Here is a 17,629-nt window from a genome sequence, read left to right as displayed (position 1 = left end):
CTTTTTGTGTGTGTGTGTGTGTTTCAAACTTGAAAAAAATGCAGGGTTTTTTGTTGCTTCAACGCAGTTAAGAATTTGGTCTTATTAAAAAGACCACAAGAAAACACCAGTCGACTATGTATGTGTATTATCTTGTGATAGATATAAGTTGACTGACAGACATTGGAACAATGGATTTACACTCATATATTGTGTAGTGGAAGAGTATGACAGCAGTGTTGCTTGTGCACATTTGATCCCTTTACTGTCAGATTTCAATTCAGCACCTCTTAAATTGCACTGCTATTTTTCTGCATGTGTGACTACAGGGTTAAGACAGACTAGGAGAGCAGGAAATGAGATGGAGAACTACCTCTGCAGCAGTCTGAACGCAGCTCCTCTCTCTGCAGCTGCACAGAGCATCATAGCAGCCCTCCAGTTCCAGTATGTGCACAGAGCAGACAGAAGCAGAGCTAGTGAGTTAGAAACATTCCAACAATATTATTAACTTGAGACTAGTTATGGCCAATAGAAGTTTGTATTTTATTGGTTTGTTCGCACTCAACTGTCTGTCTGAGGGAATATGTTAATTCAAAATTACAGCCTTGAGTAGTAGAGGCTTCAGACTGTCTCAGCATCAGGGCAGAGATGACAGAAATCAAGAGATATGCACAGGGAAAATCAGGTGAGTAGTAAGGGTTTTAGATAAGTTTTGTACATATATTGAGCCAACAATACTTTATATATTATTTTCATTACTGCAAATATAATGATTGTTCATTTGACTGTTTTGAACTTAAAATGCTGATTGTCTTTGCCTTGAACAAATTAACATTGATAGTATTTATTCTCTGATCGTGTTATCTTTTGATTCAAGTGTTCTTTGTCTCTTTAGAGACTTGGACTTAAACAATCTGGCAGAAGATTCAAACCACTTCATGCTAAGGGATGAGACCAGTAATGAGAGGTTTGCACTCTACAATGCTGTTGATATTGTAAAGCCCAACACCCAGCCTCATATACCGGTAGCACAGGGAGAAAACAGTTTATGCCTGTTTCGATTGAATAGCATGGGGAGCCCTCAGGCTAGACCAGACATTATGACAGAAGCAGAGACCCATAAACTGACCTTGGGTAAAAGGCGGTGGATTCAACCAGAAAGCCCCACTGAAAAAGGCCCAGTAGGTTGTAATCAACATGAGGCTATCCCAGTGAAGAAGATCAGCTTTTGCCAGCTTACATTGCCTACTAACAACTGTCATCCAGCATCCGAAGAAGAGTGCCAAAGGATTGATAATGTGAACAAGCACAGTAAGAATGGACAGACAGACCAATTTTGGAGCTGTCGGTCAGGGTTGACCGAGAAAGATAACTGTGATTCTGTTTGTGAGGAAATCTCAAAAGAGGCCAGAGCTGACAAAGCTGTGTTCATACAAGTGCAGCATAATAGTTTTATATCTAATGTAGAGAAACCAACATGTAAGTTTCAGGATCTGGAGATCAGCCATTGCCAGCAAGATAATCAAAGCTCTGAATTGTCAGCTCCAGTGGAAAGTTGTACATATGCCAAAAGATGTGGGAGCATCTCTGTCTTTGAATGTGAGCAAGACGCACCTGTTAGGCCAGGTGAAATACTGGACTCAGTGAGCGAGAAAGAAGACAGCGACTCAGAAAGAAGAGAGATTACCAAGAGCAGAACTAGTAAGTACAGCGCTTGATGGACTTCTAGACAATACAAATACATATAAAAAAAAAAAACTTATTCTTTGTATTGTATATTCTCCCAGTGTTCCTGCTTTAACTAGGCTGAAAATGTCTTAATTTGCAAACAAATTGTGAACCAGTTCTTGATCAAACCGATTTCAGAGTGTTATCAAGATAATTATAAATAATTTGTGAATTGATGTTTAAAATAGTTTTAGATGGTGTATAGCACATTGCAGGACATGTCAACCTTCCATAAATACAAGCTAATGATACAACAAACAGACACTACCCACTGGACAGAAATTCGCTTCTTTTTATCGTACATGCAGGTTCTCCCAATCCAGATGAGAATGCAATCCTGATGCCTGTTGAAGAGAGAACTGGAAAGATGAAGTCCACAGTACACCCCACCAGTGGTGGTGTGCAGCACAGCATCCAGCCCCACTCTCAGGTAATGCACATACTCACTCCAGAGCAGAGAGAAGGCAGTCCTGGCTGTGTTATGTCATCAGAGAGGTCATTTTTAGTCTAATTTTCTGTATCATTTAAGATAAAGCATCAATATTGTAAGTTTCCTTTGTACAGAGAAGAAAAAACGAAAACTTCCCTGGAGTTATAAACAGTGTTGGGTAAGTTACTTCAAAAAAGTAATTAGTTATAGTTACTAGTTACTTCTCAAAAAAAGTAACTGAGTTAGTAACTGAGTTACATCATTACAAAAGTAATTAATTACCAGGGAAAGTAACTATTGTGTTACTTAAAAAAATTAATAAAATAAAAAGTTTAAATATGCGAAATAACTTGGATACCCCCAATATTAAATGTTAAATGAATGAAATGGACACTAAATAGAATACATTTTTATTATAAAACATTGTATACTAATCTACACTATTTTAATGTTGCTGTGGGACAATGTGAGAGACACCTATTAACTTAAATATTAAAATATTATCATTACTATAGTCAGAGCCGATCCTGACCTCCCTGGGGCCCTAAGCAAAATTCTGTTTAGGGGCCCTCATACCTGACCCGTGAGCCATGAACCATTTGCCATTGCCACACAGTCACACCTGACACCCCAGTGTTCCCACTACAATCCCTCCTTTAACTAGTTGTAGTGAAAATGTAATTCCTGATATCAGAAGACATTGTTACAAGTAAAAAGTTCATTCTTAATATCAAGAATTCACATTTTAAATAGTACAAATTTAATTATTGATATCAAAAATGCATAATTATCCTGTGAATGAATAAAAGCTAAAATGGCGCCATAGCATGTCACTGTGTTTTAAATGATAAAAGTAATTCTTGATATTCTTGATGGTTATTATTTACTGAGGGATGTGCATCCATATTGACCAGAATCAACATTTTAAATTCAATGGAGCCTATCAATAGTCAATGTCAATACATTGCTTTCCATATTGCATTAGGGCAGAGTTGTAACTAAACCTTGACTGAGCGACTAGATAATCATCGTCTTGTTTTAAAACTATAATGAGGAGTGCCATCACGCCCGTATTATACTGGTCCTGACTCACAACAGATGTTTCTGCTGGAAAGTGTGCGTTTCATTTCATGCATGTGCATATGATATGATCGCATGTTAACGCGCGACGCGGTTATCTTTTCCGAGCTGCAGTTTATAAACAAACACCGTTGTCCTTTGTCGTTTATTAAACATAATAAATCAACTCACATCAACTTAACTTTAGCCTACTGTTCTTTGCTGACATCAAACTTTGAGAGGAGAGTCACAAGTCTGCCTGATAACTGTTCCTGCAATGAACTCTTATGGTGTTTTTTTCTCTCTCTTTTCGTGACCAGAAGGATAGTTCCGCTTCATTTTCTCATCGATATTGTAAACATTGATTGACGCGCTTTGACACGAGGGGGAGGCGGGGCCTTGAGTAATTTGCGGGGCCCTACGCACTCTGCGTAGTGTGCGTATAGGGCTGATCGGCTCTGACTATAGTGGAACAACAAAACACAATAGATGGTTTAGAACTTTTAATATTTATTGCACAGACCACAACTGGCCAACAAATAAGTCTAAAAATAAATAATGTACCAAAAATAAATAAATAGTAATAAAAATATACATATTTAATATGATAAAACTCACACAACTTTATAACTGGTAAACATACATATCCAACTTGAAGTATTTTCTTCCTCACAAAAGTAAACAGTTTAACAAAAAGTGCTCTCAATGTAATACTGAACAATGTACCAACATAAATAATAAAATATAACATTTTGGGGTTTTATTTTTATAACTTACAGAGAACGTCATCGTCAGAGGTTATTTAAGCCAAATTCTATCGTATTTGGCGCACGTGTTCACAACCGGTCAAACAAAGATGTTTTCTTTGAACGTTCCCTGCAGGTTATTTTGGAGTCTTATTTTATTACCATGTAAACTAATTAAAACGTTGCAAATGATACCAATATGCTACAGAGATTATTCTAATGCTGAAATGTGTAATTTATTTATAAACAAACTATATTATGCTCGGACACATTCGGTCTCTCGCGCACTGTCGAGCGTGCTCTCGGACACACTCGGTCTCTCGCGCGCGCACTGTCGAGCGTGTTCGCAGCTTTCGCCTCTTTTTTGTCCAGTCCGGCGCCTCATAACACACACACACACACACACACACACACACACACACACACACACACACACACACACACACACACACACACACACACACACACACACACACACACACACTCACACACCAGAGAAAAAACGTTGCCTATTCGGATGAAAACCGCTTCAGTGAGCTCAATTATAGTAGCCACATTTTATCGTCAGTAACGGAGGAAACAGTAATTAGTTTGATTACTCGTTACTGAAAAAAAAAACGCCGTTAGTAACGCCGTTTATTTATAACGCAGTTATTCTCATCACTGGTTATAAAGTACAAAGCATCAGAGTGATGAACTGACAATAAACTAGCATACACGCACATACAATGTTGTATTACAATCCAAAGGACGGCATTCTTTCACCTGCTCACAGACTTATCTAGACAGAGATACGTTCTATAAAGGATAAACATTAAAAAGCCCCTATTATCTGCGGATCAATTATCTAGTGTGCAAGAATGTTTTGATCCTGAGTGCTTGTAGCTTTTTTTAAACTTCTTTCAAGGTGAAACAGCCTACTAATGAATAATGGAAATCTCTTACTGCAGATGTCTGTTACATAAAGAATCACAGGGGTCGTTTAGAGGTTGAGAAGTGCCAGACAAAGACTTGTCCTTGCAGTGATAAAAGTGTGAGTGAATCAGCCTGAAAACTGCTTTAGAGAGCTTTATTAGTGACAGCCTGGGAACTGTGTGTGCATATTCTCTTTTTGAAGCTTTTTATAAGCTGATTTGTCTGGCACTGACATCCACACTCTGAAATAGAGGGTTGCGTGTGGATGGCTGTCTGCTGCCGATTTAAGCTTTTTGGTGTTATGAAATTGACTTTATTTGCATTGCTTTTGTTACATATTCTCTTCACATGTGAATAAGAGAGTGTGAACTCAAATGTCCTCTTCTTAAACTCTGCCTGCATTTGTTTTCTTGAAATACAGGCTGGTGAGGGAAAATCTTTTCCAAAGCATGTTAGAAAATGGGAACCCCCTGGACCCTTACAGGAAGCTCCTAAGATCACGTCATCCCAGGAGTTGTGTGATAAGACACTTAGAAACCCAACATTCTGCCGGGCAAAAGTAAAGGGCTCAGTGCAGCTCTTAAAACCAAAAGCTCCACAGTCTGGTGTCAAGAGGCAGAGACATCCCCTCAGACCCCAGAAAGAATCTAAGAGGCAAGGATGCAATAAACCGAATAACTTCAAACTCCCCAAGCCCTCCGATCCAAATCTGTCAGGATCCAAAATAAGCTATCAAATGTCTTCAGAAACAGATATAAAAGAGGATGGAACCACAGCAACCTCTAGAGGGGCTTTTAGTTTGATTTCTGATCCCAGGGTGTGTGACACAGGCCGTCTCTCACAAGAGGATAGAGAATGTATGTTAGAGGAGGTTGGAAAAGCAAAAGCATTAGTTGTCACCATGGTATACCAAGATGGCACCATACAACTGGACCCAGAACAGGTGTGTTTACAGATTTATTCGATGATATTCATCTAAATAAGTTTGGAGAAGGAAAGCATTGATTGTGGGCTTTAGTCATTTTTAAAAAAAATGAATGCTCAATTTCAGCAAGGATGTATTAAATCGATCAAAAGTTACAGTAAACACATTTATAATGTTACAATTCTAACAATGTTACATTTCTAATTTCAAATCATGTTTTTTTGTTTGTTTGTTTTTTATCCTGAAAAATATGTATCACCATTTCCACGAAAATATTAAGCATTACAACGGTTTTCAACATTTATAATAAGAAATATCAATTCAGGAGTAATGGCTGCTGAAAATTCAGCTTTGCCATCACAGAAATAAATTATAATATCAGTCATTTTAAATTGTAATAATATTTTAAAATATTACTTTTCAATCAATGTATTTGTCAAAAACATGCAGCCTTAGTTTCAGAACTCTTAAAAAAAATTGACTCATACAAGGCAAATTTAAATTCTTTCAAATTTGTACAAGTGGTAATGTATGTGAGCATTAATGGCTTGGTGTTTTCAATGTCTTTTCTAAAGAGGCTGTGCCCTGCAGTGTGTGGCCTGCTGGTTTTGCTGAAGACTGATTTGGACTCAGAGGGACTACAGGACAGGCCACCAGAGAGGGTGCTATACCTCAGACTAGAGCAGACACCAGCCTGGGCCCAACAAGACTTTATACAAAAGCAGGATGCCTTCACCAGGTGTGCTTGTATTTTTTGGAGAGGAAATGAGAAAAAGACAGAGAGTGTTTGTCTAATCTCCTTACTATCCCTGCTTTTTTCTGTCACAGATTTCTATATAATGTTACATGTGTAATGTGGTCACTGTGTAGGGGAGCACATGTGTGGATATAAATAGAGATGCTGTAGATGGTAGGTGGTGTTCAGTGTGTGTTTCTCTGTATCTGTTTGTGTCCATAGAGAGCTGCTGCTGCGAGTGATGTGTGGCTCAAAGCTGCTTGTGTGCTTTAAAGCTAAAGACCTGCTTCGCACAGCATTGAGACACTTTAGCAGAGACCTGAGCTGGAAACAAGGTGATACATATGAAGGTCCTTTATCTCTGATTAAACAGTTACCATGTTATTTAGAGTAGGATTCAAATTCTAAGACTAAATTTTAATGAATAAATAAAAAACTGGAAGTAAACAGTGGGTTAAGACAGCAAAAAGTTGAGTGAAAATTTTAAATATTGTTCTATTATGTTCTATAATTCTGTATCATATTCTAACATATATATATATTCTATCCATTGTTTCTAAGTCAATAATTTGTTGAAATTTGTGACTTGTTAACTCCTTTTTTTTTAGAAGGTTAGATGTTCTTGAAACACACAAGATGCTCTTAAAATCATGCTGTGTCAGCTTGAGTGCTGCTGTCATTAAGGCAACAGGCATACATTCCAGATACTAGAAAATTCTGATAACAATAATCTTTATTTTCTATAGCGCCTTTAAAAGTTAAATCTCTAAGCGCTTCACAAAAATAAGAAAAAATAAAAGAGAAATACAACCATATAAAAGAAAAGCATTCATAAAAGAGAAGTACATTCAAAATATACAACACAAATATAAAATGTTATCAAAAAAGTTTCATAAGTAAATTGTACAGAAAAAAGATCAATAAAGTAATCAAATAAAAGCTACCCTAAAAAAGTAAATTTGAAACACTCCGCTTACCTAATCTCAGAGGGCAGAGTTCCATAGTTTTGGAGCAAATGAAGAGAAAGCCCTATCCCCTATAGATCTTAAACAAGTTGGCGGGACAGTTAAAAGACCAGCTTCGGAGGAGCGGAGATGTTCTGACAAATATTGAGGAGCCAGACCATGCAAAGCCTTATAAGTAAGCATGAGAATTTTAAAATCAACACGAAACCTTACAGGGAGCCAGTGTAAGTACTCGAAAATAGGAGTGACGTGATTCCTATTCCTGGTCCTAGTCAGGATTCTGGCGGCAGAATTTTGAATAATCTGTCATTTGTCTAGAGTAGCTTTTGAAACTTTTAGCGTAGCTTTTTATGCTGATATGATGATGATCATATGCTGATATGATATTAAAGGGGACCTATTATGCAAAATTCGCTTTAAGATATTTGAACACAATTTTTGAGATGTGTGTACATAACCAGCCTATAATGGTAAAAAATCCACCCAGTCCTTTTATATATCATAAACTGTCTCTCCAAACAAGGTGTTCCAGATTTACGTAAGAGTAGGGGGAAGCCTCAGCCTTGACTAGTGATGATCTGTTATCACCAGTTAATGTTTTATATATTTGAGCAAATCATTTTACGCCAGACTGCTTCACAAATGAGGGTCAGCTGTTGCATTTAAAGGGACACACAGAAACATGTTTTTGCTCATACCCAAACAGTTTCAAAAAGTTGTACTAAATTAACTCTGAAGCCCGGGACATACCAAGCCAATGTCAATGTCACGCCACTTTTGAGCATCGGTTGGCTTAGTTTTTTTTCGGTGTGTTCTGCACATTTGGCTCTAGCCGGACGTCTTTTTCTTTTTTTTTATTGCCGATCCTGCGTGTTGAAGCGCCGTTGGCCCGTCTGTGAGAGAGAGAACTCTGATTTGCTGTTCAACGTAGTGAATGAGTCAGTGCACGAGAATAAAAGCTAAAGTGATAAAAGCGTGTAAAGAAGTCAAGACGGCACAGACATCTTATAATGTTTTATAATTTTAGGTCATCTTACTTGAGCGTTCCAATGCAGGAATATTTTCATAATAACATAAGCCGAGTGGAATGAAGAAAGTGAACAACATGATTGATATTCAAAATTGCAAGCAAAGCAAGTGCTGCTTTGTATCTCTGCAGTCCTAGTTTCGGTTTCCCTTTTGAATGACGAAAATCGACTATTGATACCTGCTGATATAGGCAGTTCCTTACACACAGGTGCAGAACGCACATGCTAGTTGACAGTCGCCAGTTCTCCTTTTGGTGTGTTCAAGCGCAGCTTTTTGGCCGAGATGCAGCCGGCGCAAAGTGACAACACAGTCTGCTTTCGTCGCCACTAGTTCTTTGACGTCGAGTTGGTGTGTCCTGAAATATTTTCAATAGTGCTCTCACTAATTAATGGACTTTTGAACCCCACTGTATACTCACAAAAGTTGGAAATACTGTTTAAATTTAGATATTACCATTAGATATAGACTTTTAATACATCTAATAATGTTTCAAAAGAATTTGGGAACAGTGGTATTGTGGGTAATATTTGAGTAAGGTGTGACTTTGATTTCTGATTCTGTGCAGTGTTGCGGTGTCAAGTCATGGATCCTCAGATTGCTGCGTGGTTGTTAGATCCCGGCAACTCTGCTACCTGCTTTCAGACCCTGCTTTCCAAACACTACACACATCCAGTTCCGCCCACACTGCAACCTGTGCTTGGGCAAGCCAAGGTTAGGATATACACTTTATTCAGTAAATGGTGGTCAGGAAAGGCCTCAGCAGGTGTATTTGAATTTTGACTTGGTAACGACACTTTTACTGGTGACATTGTCCCTCTTCTTACTGATTTATCAGGTGACTCAAGCGATTTCAAATTTGTCTCTTCTACACAAGCTAATGGTGGAACTACATAACAAGCTTCAGGTAATTGAACCTGAATCTTTTCTAGATAAAGCAAACTGTACACTGTTTCTCAGTTTTTTCTCTTACTCACATTTTTCCGCCCCCTATCTGTCTGTTTCTCTATAGACTCAGGGGCTGTGGCAGCTCTATTCTGGTGTAGAGCAAAAGATGATTCCAGTTCTGGCAGGTCAGAGCAAACCGATTCTAGAGATGAAAAGTGAATGATTTAAAGGGTTAGGGAACCCTTTTCACAAGATGTAAAATAAGTCTCTGATGTCCCCAGAGTATGTATGTGAAGTTTTAGCTCAAAATACCCAACAGATATTTTTTTACAGCATGTTTAAATTGTCATTTTTGGGGGCTCAGAAAAATGTGCTGTTTTAGTGTGTATCCCTTTAAATGCAAATTAACTGCTGCTGCACGGCCCAGGGGGCGGAGCTTCATGAGCTCGCCCTTCAGTCAGGACAAACTCATCTGATAATATCAAAACAGAAACTCTCAGTAGCGTGTTCATTTCGACTCGGAGTCGGACAATAATGCCCACAGCGCCAGAGAATATATACTGTATAGAGATTAAACGGGTATAGTTAAGCTTAATTATGGTTATAACTTATTTGTCATCTGCTTTTATCCAATATTAATACAAGCCTGCTGTAGCAGACCTCGTCCGAATGATGACCAAAATATACTGATGAGTTCAATGAAGTTTATTGTACATGACACAAAAGACTAAGCGTTAGTTTTACTCCAGAGAATCACTGTAAGAACAGCTAAATAAACACAGTATAAGATGTGAGCATTAAAGTCTTATCCATAAACTCTCTCTCTCTCCCTTTCATTATCATCAACATTCACAGCGAAGTACACAAAACACTCATTACAACTAACAGCAAACAAATATATACACACCTTTTCAGTCTGTGCTTAATAAACTGGTACACTGTAAATCCGTAAAACTATTTGATGAGCTGTCATAAAGTGCGCGCTCTGACTTTCATTTCTGCCGTGGTCAGTAACGTTAGTCCTGACGCTCCGGAGAGTAATCTGGATCACGAACAGTTGGTACAGATCCATCCTCGAGTAAGAACGAGAGTAAATGAAGACTGATATGTTCATTCTGACATCCAACAACAAAACACCTCAATCGCTTAGGAGACATTCTTGTCTACAGCTGCTCAAGCGTCGAACAATGGGGGACTCTGTGTCCAGCTCACTCAGGGCGGGTCTATGCTCAAACTGCAGTGTCACTCAACAGTCGTGGGAGGGGCCTGTGCAATTCTACGTCACAGTGAGAGCAATCTTAGAACAGCTCGTTCTGAGACAGTGCTTATGATTTATTGAGATTGTAAAAAAAACACTGGGTGGATTTTTATCATTCTAGGGTGGTTTTGCTCACACACTGCCAACACACATTTATGTTCAAACACCATGTAAAAGTGAATTTTGCATAATAGGTGCCCTTAAACTTACAGAATCTCATTATACTGCATATCCGTGATCTATTCATTTTATGATATGAGTTTGTTTCCATTTTTATGGAATATCACTGTATATCGCTGCTTTAAAGTCCCCCTTTAGTCAATAATTTTATCCCTTAAAATCGTCATGAAATTAAACTTTATCCTATTTACTTTGTTAGCGCACATTACTAGTCTTGTGGTGAATAAAAACCTGCAACTTCCATTTACGGGGACTTTAAAACTTATTTTTGATAATCAAAATGACACATTTTGACTTTTTTTCCAGTGAAAATTTCTTCATGCCTTAAAGTAGCTTGAATGTTACTCCACACCCTTGCTTCATTTATTTTACGGAATCATGAATATGCAAATTAGTCCCTTCCTCCACTCATTCACACCAGATCGGACTACCTGATCCACTCGCTCAACTTAACTGTAGTAAACGCTGCATAATGGCAAGTGAAAATACTGGTTTAATACGGCAATACATGTTTGAACCAGAAACTGATTCAGAAAAAGTGGAAGAGTGAATTATACAGGGTCATCTACAAGTCAATCTATCAGAATAGTAATGCGTTTTATGTATCACTCTCTACAACATCTGATCTGACACATAACGGTAACTGATATGATGATCTTTGGCTTGACTATGTTATCAAACAACTAATAATGTTTTGTTAATGTTACACAAACCATGTTCCCGTTCGCCATCTCAGAGTTAGACAGCTGCCTTCTAAAATCAGCATCCTTAGAAATGCTTTGAACATCATATAAAGTCAGTGGAGAAAAGCCCCGCATGTTGACGGGATTGGTTACATGTTTGTGATGGTAGGAAACAGGGCCGGTGTTGTGCCAAATTTCAACTGCCTGCCAAATTATTACCCGCCTCGTTGAAGTCACTACCTGATATCCTGAACCCCTCCCCCACAACTAATCCTACACCTACCAATACTAGGGGGGTAATTATTTGGTGGGAGGGTCAGAATTCGGCACAACGCCGGTTTCAAACGCCGTTTTTGAGACAATGAATTTGCACATGGTTTGTCTTAAAGCATATTAAAAACACCACATAAGACATATAAACAACATAAAAAATGCGCTGAGTCATTTTTTTCTGTTGTTGTTTTCTGTTATTTTGTGTTGTCTTTGTATTTTGATATTGCATTTTATCATCTTTGTACAGCACATTGGGCAACTGTAGTTGCAATAAATTGTGCTATATAAATACAAGAAAGAAAGAAAGAAAAACTTGATTTTCACCACAGGGGGTATTTTGCATTGACAATGGAGCCAATCATTTTAAGGTGCTGCTTTAACATTATTCTTGCTCTCTCTGAGCTCTCTCATTTTATAGCTATGGAGAGCTATAAAATGCATGTGGACAAGGAGGCCTTGAAAAAGACTTCAGAGATGTTGGGGGTAAGAGTGTGTATGTGATTCTTTGAAACAACTATAAACTGATTTTATCAGGCCTATCTGTCCTGAGGGGGAGTGGAAGGCCTGTTATATGTAGTTAATATTAATGAGTAGATGTGTCACTGCTCAAAAAGAACATTATTAATTAACTTCTCATTCTCACTCATGAGTGAGAATGACAGATAAATTGTTTTCTCTTGTGCTTTGTCTTTATTAATTTCATACACTTTTCACAATTCCTCTTCTATCTATCGTTCTTTTTCATTCCTTTCTCATCCTTCCCCTAGTTTTCTCAGAAGAAAAGAAGGGATGAATAAAACACTACTGAGTTGTTCTTAGTTAGGGGTATATTCTTTATATAAAGAATATTCTTTATTCTTTGTTTACTTTATCTTCTGTTTTTGAAAGTGTCAATGTAAAGCTTCTCACTTCTAATTAGGGTCTCTCTTGTGCTCTCTCAGTCTAAGCTGAAGCAGTTAGAGCAGGAGGCCCACCAGGCTGCAGGTCAAAAGTTCTTGGTGTCCAGCAGTGCTCAGCTCAGACTGGTCAGTGTTTTTGAATGGCTTTGCTAAACTTGAAATTATTTCTTTCATGCCCAAAATGTCATTTAAGTAGGCCACTAGGTTTTGAAATAAGGTCTTGTGCCTGGTCAGTTCATCTTGTTCTGTCTTTGGTCTGTTGATAGATGAGTGTATAGTGTAAATGTGTAAACAAACCTCTCCTCCTTTCAGATCCTCTTCGAGAAGCTGCGTTTACATGAACTTTGTGAGAATAAGAAGCTTCCCAAAACAATCAAACAACAGCAGTCAACATCAGAAACCACTGTGAGCACACATGTCCTTATAAATGCACATAAATATAAGTGATGGTCTCATAAATGTTATTGTTTATATTTAATTATTGTCTGCACCAATCTTAATGCTTAGATCCAGATTTATTAAATGCTGGGGACACACTTATCGACTAGCTGAAACATTCTAAGACTGAACTGAACACACTTAAAGATTGTTTCCAACGACGAGTCGTAAGCATCAAATTACATTCATAATGCCTTACAGTCGTTAAGTGTGTCCCCGGCTAAACAGGGCAAATTAGCATGAGAGGGCAATTCCAAAAAAGCGGCAATGGGAAAGCGCACAAAGTTATGTGCGTGATCTACTGATGACGCGCAAATTAAAGAATACAGACGCATCCAGATCATTTCCATAATGACCAACGCAAACTTTTCACTGCGTGTCTTTAGTAAATCCTGACAGTAGTTTTTTAACAGCAATAGAGGGTTTGTGCTGGTGCAAGCTGTTAGAAAATCTGGCCTTTAGTTTGCAGGTTTTAATGATTAACAGCACATATCAAATTCTCAGATTACCTGATACACATTTAAATTTTAGATACACAGCATAAGTCAAATGGCTCATAGGCTACAGAAGATCTCCTATTGGCACATAATGTCTGATACTTTCGCTAAAATTAAAAGTCGTCTTATCTATTTTGTATAATTCAGCATAATTGCCCCTTTTTTAATGTTTTTTCTGCACTCTATTATAGCTATTACAACTACAGAAGCTGCATCCACTGCCCAAAATCGTACTGGAATACAGACAGATTCACAAAATCAAGACTGCATTTGTGGATGGCATTTTGTCTTGTACGAGGAAGGTGAGACATTTCACATGTAGACTAGAAATCAAACCATATCAGATTTGATTTTAAAACATGCCTTTTTTATTGTGCTGTTGTTTTTCTTATGTCCAACCGACAGTATAAATGTTTTATTAATTTAATATTATATTTTATTTTGTTTTATCCAATGTTTTCCATTATTTATCTATCTGTATAGTATTTATATGTTCTCTATAAATAAATGACTTGACCTGACACAGCTAATAGATTACAAAACTATTTCTTTTTCTTTCAATTTCAAATGATTTTATTTCTCTGCTTCTCAGACATTCATTTCTCCCACATGGAATCAGACCAGTACAGTGAGTGGCAGACTGTCTGCCAAACATCCTGTGAGTGCTTCTCCTTTTTCCTTTTAACTCTCTATACTATTGAGCCGTCCTTCCTTTTTCTCTCCTTCACTTTCCTATTAATTATTAAAAAAATTCCTGGGCCTGGGTAACATTTTGAACAAAATAAGATCTGACACGACCCTTTGCTGCACTGTTATATTGTACTATTCTGTCTCTCTCTCCTCTTTCTCTGTTGTGACAGATCGATAGCTCATCTCTAGATTTGTCTCAGGGTCCAGCGTACACTTGATGTGGAATTTACACTGTTGCAACACTACACACGCGTGTCCTCTAACAATATCTGCTTCCTCTAGGCACATTTTGAATTCATCAATCAAGCCATTCATTCTTTCTTTAGAATAATTGAACTTGTCATTATTTTTGACTTCAAGAAATCGCTCACACCATACGCTTGTCACGTATGTTTATAAATGATCTGTGTCTCCTTCACACTGAATTCAGTCAAGTCACCTCTGGAGGTTTATTCATCCTTTATTGTACTGTAACCTGTGCATTTAATTTCTGTTGATGAGCTAGCATATAAATGGACTAGCTTCATTAGCTGTTAGGACGACTTGAGAAAAAACATCAGCCATAAATTGCAGTCTAGGGAAGATTGAGAGCATCCTAAGAAAGTACCAGTTCATACAGTATGACGCTGATGATGTCCACCACCGAATACCATTTTTGAGACACTTTTGCCTTTCATACTTTTCATTACTTCTTTCCCTGCTCTTACTCTTTCAAAATCCTTCCTAAGCAAGTCTAAGCCAGAAGCTTTCATGCAATCTGGATTTAAGGATTAGAATCAAATTTTTTCATTGCTGATTTTTGAGTCCATGTCTGTGTATTTTCTGAGAGCTTCAAATGTAAAATTTTAGTAAAGCTTTGTATGTTTTTCGATTTCACATAAAATGAGAATTATTTTGAATTGTTCAAAAGAACTGTTCTTTTGAACTTTCTATTCATCAAAGAATAGAATAAAAAAAAAAGTAATTATGGCATTTTTCTAATGCTCAAAACCAGTATTTTTTTTTTTTTTAATTGTTCATTAGAATTTTTTTAGGTATTTTCAATGTTTGTGTAATATGGATTCTACCCCTACTATTGGTGAAACTTGAATGCTGTCTCGGCTATACCGCAGGGGCGGCTGCCTTGAGCTTATATCTTTCTGTAACACACTTTCATTCTTGCTTTCTCTTTCTTCTCACTTCTCTTTTGTCTTTGAACACACACAAATCTGCCTAGGCACAAATTAAGCTGGCTGGCAGCAACTTTCTTCAACATTAATACAGGTTTGCTTAAGGCAAAGCTTTTGCAGGCTTTAGAGTCATAAAAAAAAAAAGAGCTGCCTTTGGATCAGAATCCCGCAAGTGTTCTTGAACAGAAGGCCAAACATTTTCTTTCCATCCAGAGATGAGCACAGGCTCCCTGGACAATCACACCAAAGAACAGTAGAATGCGGACAGACGTCTTTCTCTTAGAATTTCTTTGTCTTCTTGCTGTCTTTTTTACAGTTCATATCAGTTTTTTATATAGATTGACTACCCAAAGCCTTAAATTTTTTCAATTTACACTAAAGAGCTGATTTTGCATTCAATAAATAACCCTTTCTGGAACAATGGTCCTGAGAATCATGTGATGTTCAGAATAGCTTTGCATTTTGCATTTTATTGCTCACCACTCATTTAAACGCTCTCTCAAGGTGTTTTCAAAGTGCAATTAAACTCAAATAAACATGAGAAACTAATTCTCATGTTGATATGTAAAGAGTTTCCTGCTTCCATTGGATGAGTCAGTGTTGTGGTGGGTGTTGCATCTGAGTGATGCATGGCTTTCCTCTAGTCATTTGAAGTTGGCTACACCAAAGCATCACAGGGATGTGTAATAACATGAGGGCAAGTGTGTGTGTGTGTGTGTGTGAGCTGATTAATTAAATTGTCCTCTGAAACAGAGCAGGCAGGATTACATTTGTGCGTTCGATAAAGATATGTGTGCCATGCCTCTCTCTCTCTCTCTCACACTCACACTCACACTCACACTCTCTCACACACACACACACACACACACACACACACACACACACACACACACACACACACACACACACACACACACACACACACACACACATATATGCCTTGAGAATATTCTTGTACTCAGCACAATACTGTCATCTCTCTTCACTGACTGCATTATGCATCAGGGAGATCTTTCTGAAGTGCCCTGCCAGCATTAGGCCTACATCAACACTTGGCATCAAGTTTGATGAACGTCATGTCTACATTAATTCATGGAAAACCAAACCACTGAGTCCATGGCCTTTAAATGATGGATATAGAGAGTTTGTAATATACAGTATCTCTGTTAAAAATTCACCCTATCTATTTTCTAAATGCATGTTATTGATCTTATTGTAAACGATTAATCCATGGAGGTTTTCTTTTTCTTTCTTTTGTGTTTTTAACTTGTAATTATCAAATCAAAATATAACTTGATCTTCCGGTGAAATGACAAACTTTTCACCTTAAATGTTTACATTTTTGATAATCTGTTATACTCTGATGTATGTCACAATACAGAATAAAACAGGTCTTCAATACTGCTCCTGGGAACCCAGCAAAGTTCCTGCAAAGTTTATTTCCAACCTGCTTCAGCATACCTGCCTGTGTATTAGCTTGATTAGCTGCTTCAGGAATGTTTGATAAGGGTTTGAAATCAACTATGCTGGACTGTAGGTCCCCAGGAGCAGGGCTGAAGATCTCTGGAATAAAATAATAAATAAATAAATGTTTGATTAAATGAAAGTATGGACATATACATGTTGATACATCACATGCGTGGAATAGAAAAAAATATTGTTACAGAATTTTTTGCCTATATTAACTATAATGACAAAGTACGTGGGTCTAATCTTAATTTTTCCTTTTTATCATTATTATTATTATTCCCGCTATCCACTAACCTTGTGTTAATGGGTTAGTACAGTTAGGTCCTGTTAATTGTTACTGAACTTTGAAATAGCTAAAGATCAATTAACTACTAATTAACATTACATATGTATTTAGTACTCAAACATCTCCAGTTGGTATATGATAGGTATTATACATATATACATATTTTTCCTTCCCCAACTAATTAAACTTTTCATTTGTGTAGGTGTAAGACCAAATACCAAATGCATATGAAGCAGCTGCTAAGTTGCATAATAATTTTTTTAGCTTTAAAAACTTTAGCTGAAAAATCCACCCACTTGATTTTGACAGACTTTAAGTTCCCCTGGATAAGTGATCTTCACACTTGGAAATTTGCAACCACAACTGTCTATGTACTGTATTTTTGATGA

The 17,629-nt window shown here is 37.4% G+C and overlaps 1 protein-coding gene across 1 annotated transcript in view; it reads left to right on the top strand.

Moving 5' to 3' along the window:
- The first annotated feature begins 117 nt into the window (after positions 1–117).
- poln (polymerase (DNA directed) nu) overlaps positions 118–17,629 on the top strand; it is a 44,914-nt gene continuing 27,402 nt past the window's right edge. Inside the window, exons 1-15 of the mRNA XM_082148426.1 lie at positions 118–455; positions 583–664; positions 875–1,680; positions 2,016–2,137; positions 5,279–5,800; positions 6,358–6,521; positions 6,741–6,853; positions 9,078–9,223; positions 9,348–9,416; positions 9,522–9,582; positions 12,210–12,274; positions 12,733–12,816; positions 13,003–13,095; positions 13,817–13,927; positions 14,218–14,283. Coding sequence (XP_082004552.1) covers positions 341–455; positions 583–664; positions 875–1,680; positions 2,016–2,137; positions 5,279–5,800; positions 6,358–6,521; positions 6,741–6,853; positions 9,078–9,223; positions 9,348–9,416; positions 9,522–9,582; positions 12,210–12,274; positions 12,733–12,816; positions 13,003–13,095; positions 13,817–13,927; positions 14,218–14,283 — 2,619 coding nt within the window. The 5' untranslated portion in view covers positions 118–340. The remainder of the gene's footprint in view (positions 456–582; positions 665–874; positions 1,681–2,015; positions 2,138–5,278; positions 5,801–6,357; positions 6,522–6,740; positions 6,854–9,077; positions 9,224–9,347; positions 9,417–9,521; positions 9,583–12,209; positions 12,275–12,732; positions 12,817–13,002; positions 13,096–13,816; positions 13,928–14,217; positions 14,284–17,629) is intronic.

Source organism: Leuciscus leuciscus (assembly GCF_965113295.1).
Source record: "Leuciscus leuciscus genome assembly, chromosome: 2".
In the NCBI taxonomy this organism is placed as follows: domain Eukaryota; kingdom Metazoa; phylum Chordata; class Actinopteri; order Cypriniformes; family Leuciscidae; genus Leuciscus; species Leuciscus leuciscus.
This window is presented reverse-complemented; position numbering and strand designations above follow the sequence as displayed.